This window comes from Panthera onca, chromosome C2 (genome assembly GCF_046562875.1).
Source record: "Panthera onca isolate mPanOnc1 chromosome C2, mPanOnc1 haplotype 2, whole genome shotgun sequence".
Lineage (NCBI taxonomy): Eukaryota > Metazoa > Chordata > Mammalia > Carnivora > Felidae > Panthera > Panthera onca.
This window is the reverse complement of record NC_138347.1, coordinates 26,040,081-26,052,156: the sequence shown is the minus strand read 5'-3', so window position 1 is coordinate 26,052,156 and position 12,076 is coordinate 26,040,081. Positions and strand designations below refer to the sequence as shown.

General features: G+C 36.5%; 2 protein-coding genes across 11 annotated transcripts in view; one reads left to right on the top strand and one right to left on the bottom strand.

The window, feature by feature from the left end:
* The window catches only part of LOC132683884 (uncharacterized), a 351,206-nt gene that overhangs the window by 126,396 nt on the left and 212,734 nt on the right, over positions 1-12,076 (top strand). The window lies entirely within an intron of this gene.
* The window catches only part of CC2H21orf91 (chromosome C2 C21orf91 homolog), a 32,214-nt gene that overhangs the window by 4,988 nt on the left and 15,150 nt on the right, over positions 1-12,076 (bottom strand). For 2 of the 3 annotated variants that reach the window (XM_060640305.3, XM_060640306.3), the window contains exons 3-4: positions 1,971-2,507; positions 890-952 (exon numbers count right to left, since the gene is read on the bottom strand). In XM_060640305.3, coding sequence (XP_060496288.1) covers positions 890-952; positions 1,971-2,507 — 600 coding nt within the window. The remainder of the gene's footprint in view (positions 1-889; positions 953-1,970; positions 2,508-12,076) is intronic. The other variant, XM_060640307.2, reaches the window with a different exon arrangement.

The following is a 12,076-nucleotide window of genomic DNA, read 5'->3' as shown; positions in this document are numbered from 1 at the left end:
AAGCACTTGATAAACAGAAGTTGCTATTACTATTACTATTGTTACTATTTTATTATTCTCAGCTGATGTGTGATTAAGACCACTGGCCATGGAGTTAAGGAGGGGTTATATAATCCTTAATCTGTTACTAACTGAACGCACGATCTTTGTAAGCAACTTAATGTCTCTGAAGTGTAATTTCCTCACCAAAATGAAAATCAGTTGTTTAAAAAAAAAGGGAACAACAGGGGAATATCAACATTAACTGTTGTTAGTGTTAGCGTTGTATTTGATGATGTTTAAAGAATTACTAGCTGTTGTTGTTGTTTTTTTTTTTTTTTTAGGTGTGATAATGAGGTTGTGATTACCTTTAAAAGAAATTATCTTTTAGAGAAAATCCTGGAGTATTTGTGGACAAAATTTGTCTGGGATCTGTGTCAAATAATCCATGCTGGGCATGGGGTGAAAGGAATGGGTATGAGCAGAGATGAGGGGAAATTAGCTATGCTTTTGATAATAGTTGAAGCTGGTGAAGATGGGTCAAGGGGTTCACTAAACTATTCTCACCACTTTTGTGTTTGACATTGTTTATAATTTAAAAAACTCCACAAAACAGGGCTAATACAACTTTAAAGAACTGTTAGGAAGCACACTCATACAGTGTCTGGCATAATAAAATGCTAGGAAGAGATATGGGTTTAGTTGTCTCCATTTTTACTTAAAAAAGAAAAACTTATTTCCCCTTTATTTCATAAAGAAGTCGTTTTCTTAATCTTTTGCTCTGGAAGTTCCAATGGGTTCTAATCCCCTTTCCGAATTTAAATGCAGATAAAGTTAAGAATGTCCTGTCATGAGGGATTTTCTGTATCAAAATTTTCACATGCATAAAACATTGACACTGAGTCTTTACCCTGTATTTCCTGTCGGAGCTTTGCATTCAGTTGCTTTACCTCACCAAGAGTCATCGAATTCACTGAAACATGAAAATATGTGAATTATTACTACAGTAACCTGGAAAAATAAATTGTCCACATCACTAATACAATATTCTATTTAAAAAAATATTCACTTAACTGCCATTATAGTATTCACCCGTCCTCCAGGATTTATTCATTAACTCCTACAGTGTGGAGGATATTTTCAAATTCTAACCACAGCTCACAGCAAGAAACATATTTTACATCACTTCCAGTACACCTCCACCTGAATCAGAAGTTTTGCCAAAGAATACTTGGTAAACTGCTAGAAGCCACTACTCATCAAGCTGATTATGCTTAAGCACTACATAGTTTATGATCCACAGCTGGGAAAACACTAAAGTACTGTGGAAATAGTCTGAAAAACTGATCTATCTCGTTATATAACCTTAGATAACTCATGTGTAGAATTTAGAAGTTGCATTAAAAATACACCCAATGTCCCTTCTAGTTCTAAAATCACTTGACTTAAAGTCAATTAGAATTATCTCAGTTTCTGTGTGTTTTCGTGGATATAAATGAAAACTGAACGGGTCACTTTTCCCAACTTTAAAATAAGTGCACACATTACCTTTGTCCTTTAGTGAATGTCAGCTTTTTGCTTTTGAAATGCCACCCCCAGTAAATTAATCTTGTAGCGATGAGCAACGTGACAATGTATGTTAGCCAATGGTTGAAGATGTACTTCTAAACTACATGAACTTCAAACTTCCAATTGTTTGTCAATTCCATTTAGTTTAATACATTTAATTTATTAAATTTATTTATTTTAAGTTTATTAAAAAAGATGATGGGACTGAATTCAAATGCTTTAGGACATACCAAGGAGTATTTGAGAGAACTGATGGAGAATTTAAGACACCTCATTTTTGCTAGGGTGAACCTGTCATTTAAATACTCTATAAAATCCATAATTCTAGAACAAAATTCTTGACATATCACATATGTAAAAATGTAAAAAAAAAAAAAGGCCAACAAAACTGCAACTTTTACTTTTCTCCCCATTTTACTTACATTCCTCTCTGCTGTAATGTGGATGCTGGGCCTGGACGTTAGCATCTGGATCAGAGATTATTTCTTCTTTTTTCTGTGCCTGGTTGTGACTATGAGGCCACAATACACTACTGTGGCATAAAGTGGCACCTGAATCTTGCAACACAGCAAGCTCAAAGTCTGTATTTTCCCGCTGCTCCAATATTCTTTGTGAACAGTTTGAAAGGCCGCCTGCGCTTGCATCTATCCACTTTGCAGAATACTTTGGTACTTGAGAGTCAAACTGTGGGAGTAACTTTTTATCTGGCTTATGCCTGCAATTTAACAGGTGATGCTGGGTATTTTTAGAACATTCAGAATCTGAATCCAGATCCTTATTTTGTGCATACTGTACAATCCAGTTTATCTTCTTACTCAAAAGAGTTTTAACTTCTTCGTAAGTACTTTTTGAAAGTTTAGATCGGGGACAATCCTGGTTTGCAATCAAATGGTATTTTTCAAAGCAGTCTTTATGGCCCCTTAATGATCTGGTGTGCAAGAGATTAGATTTTGGTACTCCTATAGAGAAAAACAAACAAACAAACAAAAGACAACATTTTGTTTTTTTAAAAGCTGCAATAAGAATATATACAGATCTTAGTAAAACATGGCTCTCAGTCATCAGGTTTGTAAATTAGAGGAAAGATGCTAAAGAATATGGGTGTTAATAACATAAAATATGGTCTAATAATTTCTGCTTCAGTTTAACTATATAGTTCAGTAATATTAAATTCTTATGAATAATAAAGCCTTTCCAAGGACTTGATTCATTTTAAACCTTGCTCCAGAGGCAGGTTATTGCATATAATACAAAAAAGTAGTACCAAACTAGCAATTTACATTTACAAAATGTTGGCCTTTATAGTGTAGTGCTTTCTTTGCTAATCCTCCTGAAGTACACACTTGCAAAAATTTCTACTTTAAGGCTCAATAAGAGAAATGCTTGACAATTTTTTTCTAACAAAAACATAAGTTGATCATGTTCTTAAATTATGGTTATGTTTTACTGGGGAAAGGCATACCAGAACCAAAAAAATACACATTAATAAAAGCCTCACAAAGTCAATGAAGTGGGTTTTCTGTCTGTCTATCTATCTATCTTGACTCTATCTAGTAGGCCTCATGCCCAGCATGGAGCCCAATTCAGGGCTTGAACTCATGACCCTGAGATCAAGACCTGAGCTGAGATCAAGAGTTGGACATTTAGGGTCGCCTGGGTGGCTCATTCAGTTAAGCATCTGACTTGATTTCAGCTCAGGTCATGATCTCATGGTTTGTGAGTTCGAGCCCTGCATTAGGCTCTCTGCTCTCAGCACAGAGCCTGCTTCGGATCCTCTGTCTCCCCGTCTCTACCCCTCCCCGCTTGCTCGCGCACTCTCTCTCTCTCAAATAAATAAGCTTAAAAAAAAAAAAAAGAAAGAGTTGGACATTTAACTGACTGAGCCACCCAGGTGCCCCTAGATTTATTTTTTTAAGAAAACGAAAGCATCTAAAATGTTTTCACATTTGTTCAGCTTTCTAAAACTTTATCAAGATAATTTTATCCTCTAGAAGAAATGCATTATACACAATTAATTTTCACATAGCGATAGATATTATCTGCTCCAATAACCAGTATAATTCTTCAACAAATCTTCATGATATACTATAAATAGTAGAAATGTTCTTATCACATTTTTCTATCTCCTAACTTTTTAGTAAGCTTAAGTATGCTATTTCAATTGTTTTTTAAAATACAGATCATAGAACACATTTTCAAAGACATAATACATTTCATAATACAGAATACCTTATTACATTTTTATAAACTCAAGCCATATTATTAAAGTCAAACAGCAGTATGTTTATATTGAAAGTGAATAAGGATGTGGAGCTGAAAATTAATGCCTGCCAGAATTAACCAGTCTAAATCTGCTTAGCTTTGAAAACAGGGTTAAGTGGAGTGCCACTCAGGTGGCAGGTTAAAAAAAAAAAACCAAAAAAACTTTTAGCTGACTTACCAGAAAAAATTAAACCCTGCACTCATCCTTTGTTTTAAAAATTGAAGTTGTAACAATTTTATTAACTGAACTGCAAACTCTGGCTAGTAGTAAGATAATGAAGTACTTGCACTTTAATGGTATTAAATCAGGTATAAAACTGCGTGTATTAATTTGTTCTAAAATGATGTAACATCAGCCAATAGTGGGACCTGCTGAGTTTGCCAAAACCACTGCTAAATGGGCTATCCGTTGGCTCACAAGTGAGCTATGGGGAGTACACCTCCTGAACAATGATCATGTAAGCATGTGGGAATAGCTGCTCTCACGAAGCAAACTCAAATATCTCAGCGTTGTCTTCCACCGAGTACAAAAACAGACCCGAAATGGAATTTCATACACATTTTATTTATCCCTTTGCTACTTATACTGCAGTTGTGTGTGTGTATGTTTTTGTTTTTTTTTTTTAACCAGTTACTGTCTGATTAGGTTAAATTTCCAGCAAAATTAAGATACTTAAGTGCAAACCTTCAAAGCTCTATTTGATAACACGAGTGAACACCTTCAAGACTGGGTAAATTAACACGAAAAGGAAGTTCACAAATCTTATTAGAATGAAAATATTAAAAGTTTTGTTATTATATATGTTTAAGGCCATAAACAAGACAAAAAAGTAGCTAGTACAAAAGTATAGCCCAAATAAATAGCTCCACTCTGCTGTTTGATTCTAATACTTACTGCACTGGATAAACAGCAGGTAGGCAGAGAACTTGAACTTGCTTACTTTACTAACTCGGGAAGATTTTTCAAGAGCTGCCTTACTCTGCAACCTCCCTTCAGTCTCACTGCCAAAAGATGGCTAACCAATCTCCAACGGTCAACTGTCTTCGCAGACCACTGCCACAGCTCTAAGCCATGATTTAGTTGAATCTATTAAACATAGCAAATTTTAAGTTTCACTGGTCTGTATGAAAAGAAATTCTTTAGCATATAAAAAAAGGGTTTAAATTATGCTGCAGAAATTAATTTTTGCTGTTAAATCTTGTGGGCTTCCAGTATTTATTTAGAAACGTCAAAAACTGTACTGATAAAAGATACAAAATTGTATGAAACAATGAATTTCCTGATGTGTCCAGAGCTTCAACAGCAGGTTAATAGATGTCTATTTGAAGGATAATGTGGACTTTTAAAGATTTTTCTTTTCCAATGTTCCTTCTTAGTAATTTGTGCAACATAACTTTTCTTCAAAAATATATTTTTTTTAATTTTTAAGTTTATTTTTATTTTGACGGGGGGGGGGCAGAGAGAGAGAGAGAGAGAGAGAGAGAGAGAGAGGTGGAGGGGCAGAGAGAGAAGGTGGGAGAGAATCCCAAGCAGGCTCTGCACTGTCAGCACAGAGCCCTATGTGGGGCTTGAACCCATGAACCATGGGATCATGGCCTGAACCAAAATCGAGAGTTGCTTAACTGACTGAGCCACCCATGTGCCCTAAAATAATTTTTCTTTTAGTTTTTACTTAAATACCCAAATTAATGCTAGGAACCTGGATAAGAACATGATTACATGCATATAAATAATCTTTTGAGATGAAAAGCAAATCAGAGAACAATATTCAATTTACTGTACAAATACACAAATGTAACATAAATTTCTTTCAAATATTCAGGAGTAAAAGTCACCTGTAAATGACATGAGGGGCTCCTGGGTGGCTCAGTTGGTTAAGCGTCTGACTTCACCTCAGGACATGATCTCATGATTCGTTGAGTTCGAGCCCTGCATTGGGCTCTCTGCTGCTAGCACAGAACCTGCTTTGGATCCTCTGTCCCCTCTCTCTCTGCCCCTCCCCTGCTCACGCTCTCTCTCAAAAATGAATAAACATTTTACAAAAGAAAAATAAAACACATGAAAAAAAGTGTCATGGGCAAGAAAGAGTTCTGAGTATAGCGAACACTTATACTTAGATGGCCCATGGGCTTCTCAAACACCTACCTCCTGGACGAAATGCTTCTTCCTCTTCTAAGTGCCCAAACCTTAAACCTGATTCTCTTCCTGAGTCTGGCACCACCAACTGCTCAAGGAAGAAACCTAGGTGTCCTCCTTGACAGCTCCTCCCCTCACCTATCCCAAATGTTTTGCTGTCCATTTTAAAGGGTTCTTTTCCCCATAAAATCTAGCGGCACAACATCCCCAAATCCTGCTTCACCCGATCACCCCTCTCACTGAACTGTCTGGGTCATTACCATCTCCTGTCTGGTTCTTACTCCAACACGTCTGGGTTAGCTGAGAACACCAGATTTCACAAATGCCTCTTCACTGGCCTTTATCTCCAACTATGAGTAAGTTCTGTGGGAAAGGGCACATGCCTGGCACATGGGGAGTACTCAAGAAAAAGCAGTTAAATGAATAAAGGAAAATTTAAATTATATTAAAACCAAACAAAACAAACTTATTAGCGATTGTCATTCAAGGTCTACTACAATGAACTTTTGCCCTTCCTGGGCAAGGGAAGCAGGATATGCAGTTTTGCCAGGCTACTCAGAAGTTAATTGAAGAAAGCCATCTTCAGTGGAATTACTCCTATGTTTAGTTTAATGGGCCACTAGTCTGAAGAACTGATGAGTGGCACTGATACACAGATGGCAATCTTGTGGCATCGTTCAATCTGCCAGGCAAAACCATGAACTTCTACTCAACTGTATTAATTTTAACAGAAATTTACATGTAGAGAATATAAAAGGCTGTTTTACGTGAACTGTACCTCATTAATACCTTTAATTTCTTTAAGCTCACTAAGTTTTAAAGTTCAATTTGAAAATGTTTGTTTTATAAACATGGTTTAAAATATCCCATGCAGTAGCACAGGAAACAAAACATTCAAAAAGTATAATATACTGATTACTTCATATACTTGAACAAATTACCTTTTAATCTAGAAAAGAAGGTGAGTAGCCCACTTAATTTGTTATCAGCAATATACGTGCCATTTGATAAACTCTTGAAGTGATTTTGTTTTCTTCACTTCATCAGTTCGAATTATTATAAAAGAAACAACTATTGCTATTATCAGAGATCCCAGTGAGTTTCCCTACTGACTTTTCAATTTTAATTGCATTTACAAGTGTAAACAGCTCTGAGCACCAATTTGTTTCCTTAGCAGCTTTTGAAAAGGAATGAATCTAAATGCAATTAAATGAGTTGATATTTTTGAAGAGCTGAGTTATAAGGAGTTTCCAAACCAGTTCAACAAAAACTGCGCTACAACTTCCTCACTAATAAAAATGTTGAAGGCCAACGTAATTGACATCCTAACTATTATGAAAACTTCTTTAAATCATACTTCAAAAAGGTCCATGTAATTTTTTTTTTGTCATGAAGTCATTATTATTAGTGAACCAAGACCTTAATTGGCAACCATGACTGCTTTTTTTTAAGTACTAGCTGCTCTGGAGAGAGGCCATTTAGAATTACATAGGCAGTATATTTCTGTATGAACGGGGGTATTTTAAAAAGTTAAGCTGTTCCTATTCAATAGTTTTTTCTTTTTTATCTTTTCCCACTTTCATCTCTGATTTTGTTATACCATTCTCACATACTTTGAAAACCCTCCCACTAACCCATCTGGCATGCTATCCCCATTTCTATTCTTTAAGTCCCTCTTTAAGATCAATTTACTTTTAAGAAAACTTGGTTAAACCCATAGAAGAGCAAAGTCACTCAAATATAGACTTTTCTGTCTACCTGCCACGGTTGCCCTTTTTAAAATAAGGATTATTTCCATGCTTATATTTAATCTGCCTATCGTAGCAACATGTCTTTTCCCCTAATAAGATGAGACTCTTAAGTGGCACTAAAAAATAGGAACGAAACCCAAACGCTTAGCAAGTTGTATTACATGTCCCATTATCCTTGGATTAAAAAAAAAATTTTTTTTTAATGTTTATTTTTGGGAGAGAGAGAGAGACAGAGCATGATCATGCAGGGGAGGGGCAGAGAGAGAGGGAGACACAGAATCCAAAGCAGCCTCCTGGCTCTGAGGTGCCAACACAGAGCTCAATGTGGGGCTCAAACTCATCAACTGTGAGATCATGACCTGAGCCGTAGTTGGATGCTTAACCGACTGAGCCACGCAGGCACCCCATCCTTGGATTTCACCTCCAGCCTCTTGAAGACCTTATTTGGGATTTGGTGGTAATGAGGTAAACAAAGCAATCTTATCTTGATGGCTCACCAGTTGGTCCTGTCAAACAGCACTGTTTCTCAGTGGACTACACTGATGCCACATGGCTTTCTACTTTACACATCCCTGAATCCCGTCATCTGACTTACTCCAATCCTGCCTTACTGGACTCCGTCCGTTAGAGTTCATTTTGAATCTGATTACTTAACTTCATTTCCCAGTCAAAGGAATGGCTTCATATAATTTGGTGCTCCTTAGGCAGAGCAAACAGAACACAACCAGTAGTTGGATGTAAAGCTGTGAATACACACGTTAGCACATCAGTAGGAGACTGGACAGCTCTAAGAGAGCAAGCTCTTCAAGTTTTACTTCAAACATAAAACAGAATTGGACAACTGGCAGTGCTGGTATTCCAAACTGTGGGTTTGTGTGTTCTTTCTTAATATTTAAATAAGGCAAGGGAATTTTAGTTATAAATTTAAGTTCCAGGCTGTTAACATGCTGTGAAGAAATTTGAAACATTTTGCCTTCAAACATGACCAACATTTGTGCAGCAATTCGTGTGGTATTGCTTCAGAATCTTCTATGCAGGCTCACATTCTGCCCAGTTTAAAGAGTTTTCCAAGAGTTAAGATGTTTTTCTTCTTATGATGATCTTATCTTGGTTGCTAAGAAAGGGAGTACAAGTACCTGCATGTTTATGTGCTGTTCATATTAAGAAGTCATCTTGAGCTTCTTTTAAGTGTTAATTGTAAAAATGGGAGGAGAGCTAAACTTCGTTGTGCTAAGAAAGACTAAAAGAATTAAGATGTTACTTCTTTGGGAGGATCCGATCCCATTTCTGATAAAAGGAATAGAGGAAAAGCTCTGTAAATAGACGTAGCACACCCACATCCATACTGCAGACAAGTTTTGTTTAGCCTACAAGTGTATTAAAAGAAGAAAAAAATTATATCTACTTATAGTTTTCAGTTTCTTGGTTTCTCTTAAAAGCCAAATCTGAAGATCTGGCAGCAACTGGCTAGTAGTGAGAAGCAGCTGCCATCTGAAAATAGGGCAAGTTCTCTTTAATCCAAAACAGTCCTTATCATTTCCTTCCTGAGTGTGCAGGGTACCTATGACCCAGGAGGCTCTGTGGCCAGGCCGCCAACTAGTGACACGTGTGCTATATACCAAGACTGTGCAGTGATACAGATCTGAATTGCTTTGGTGCAAAAACTGCTTGTCCCAATGATGCTTTGACACCTAACTTGACCAGGCTATTTTGCATCTGATGAGCAAGCAGGAGCAGGCAAGCTAGGATTCAACAAGAGTTATTACCACTGTATCTATTGCCCATCACAGCCACTCAGTGGGAGGATGCTCAGATTGTCTATCCTGCCATGGGGCTAAAGGTGGGAAATTAGACCAAAGGCAGGAAGGCAAGGATACATAGTTGGAGCACCCACTTCCTTTCCACACCCATAATAGGCTAGGCTTCTATTTTTATTGGATGCCCAAGTGCTTTAGTGACTACTATGCTAACAGTGTCCTATTCCCTCCCACCTCATGCCTTTAGCTAACTCAGGAGCCACTGAAGAGTATGTCATATTCAAGTACTGAACATACTGTTAAAAAGTAATAGGTAATTGCTTATCTCTGCATTTAGCAGATGGAATTGCTGGCAACCACAGTAAGCCAATATACAGATGGGTTCAGCAACTTGCTTTTCTACATTTTGAGAACCAATGCCCTAACGAAAGATATATCAACGGTGGTCTTTAGACAGCAGACTGCAGTTTAGAGATGTTTATTCCATTCTCAAGTTACTGTATGTGCTAGGAGAAGGATTAAGCCGTTAAACAGCTTAACCCAGTAAATGAATTATAAGGGCAAATTCCAGTAAGCAATGAGTTCTGAGAGACAATGTTAAAAGATAAACCTCAATCTCTAATAATGAAGGAACTGAGGTCTGGTAATGAAAGGAGATCTATAAACTGCAAATGACTTGTCAAAAAGAAAACGTCTCGGTGAATTTTACTTTTTCATTTTAACAGTTGGAAAACCGGGGAAACACACCTACATAACAACTGTTTATTACTAACGGTAGAAAAAATAAGTCCACATTCAGTTCTATTTCCTAATTTAGCTACCTGTTTTTTTGTTGTTGTTTGAGAGAGAGCATACACATGAGCAGAGGAGAGGGGCAAGAGAGAGAGAGAGAGAGAAAGAGAGAGAGAGAGAGAGAATCTGAATCCCAACATGGGCTTCTATCTGATGACCCTGGGATCATGACCTGAGTCAAAACCAAAAGTCGGATTCTCAACTGACTGAACCACTCAAGCACTCCTAGCTACCTGTTTTTTAACTAGCAATGTCCAACAGAACATTCTGTGATGATGGACATGGTCTATAACTGTTATCCAATAGTAGCCACTAGCCACATGCAGTTATTAAGCATTTGAATGTAGCTGGCATGACCAAGAACTAAAATTTTAACCTTATCTAATTTTAATTAAGGTTAATAACCATACTGTGGTAAGGCTACCAAATTGGACAGGGCAGTCTGTCTGGAAGTAATTAAGCAAAAGTGTACTTGGAACGAGAACATGGATAGAAGCCGTCCATGTTCTTACTAATGGTTTAATATGGGCTACTAAGCTTACAGCAGCATACAATATAAAAGGCTAAATTTGTTGGTCTAGTACATTAAAATATGTCAAATTTAGACTGTAATTTTTTGGTGGTACAAAAAACATTATACTATAAAAAGTTTTAAGTCAATAATCCAACTGACTCAAGTAAACCTCTACTTGTTTCATTTTCCCCAAAAGAGCTCTGAGTATACTGACATTAAAAAATTGTTTTTGTGCATGAAGCTGTATAAAAGACTCCCAAAAAGTTACTCAAATCAGGGGTACCTGGGTAGCTCAGTCAGTTAAGCGTCCAACTCTTGATTTCAGCTCAGGTCATGATCTCACGGTTCATGGGATCAAGCCTCACACTGGGCTCTGTGCTGGCAGCATGGAGTTTGCTTGGGATTCATTCTCTCTCTCTCTCTCTCTCTCTCTCTCTCTCTCCCCCCACACACACACACACACTCTCTCCCCAGCTTGTGCTCTCTCTCTCAAAATAAATAAACTTAAGAAAAAAGTTACTCTAATTAACTGCAGTATGATTGAGCTGTTTTATATGTGGCACAAAGAGACACTAATTTGCAGAAAAAAACAAAAAATCCCAACATTCCTAAAGATACATAGAGTTAAAATGATACATGTTATTTAAACAAAAGAGACTGTAAAAAAAAGAAATCCACTTTTATAGTAACACCAGATAAACAGGGAAAATCATAATGACAAAGTAAAATTATAGGTTCCAAAGCAAGAAATGTGATAGACATATGAATTCTTTGCCCTTTATCTCCTGAAACCTTGTCTGCCCAGTAAAGGTTATGAATGATTTATTTTCTTACAAATGAGGAAAAAAAAAAAAATGAAAAGCTGTCCTACAGCTATTTTAAAACCTCAGTTTTGCATTTCAACTTTTTGCATAAATTTGAATCATGGTTCCTGAAATTCTAGTTGCCTATTCCTTAAATAGATGCTAAATGGTAGCATCTAATAGGGATATAATATAATAATATAATTCACTAGCTATAGTGAATTTGAAAACATGTATAAGTCACTTACTACTATAGGTAGTAAATGGTAAAAATTCAGGCTGATGGAAAGCAATCATTACAATTCACTAACCATTTGATAAGAAAAACTAACATTAAAAAAAATAATTGATAAATCATATTGCATGATGCTAAACAGAAATATTATGACTGTGTTATAATTACATCATAGTAATTCTAGAGTAGAAAGAACTAAACAAAGGAGTTGGTGAACTGACATAAAATAAAATTTTCCCATGATGAAACAAATAGTTTTTTGTTTTTTTTTTTTAAC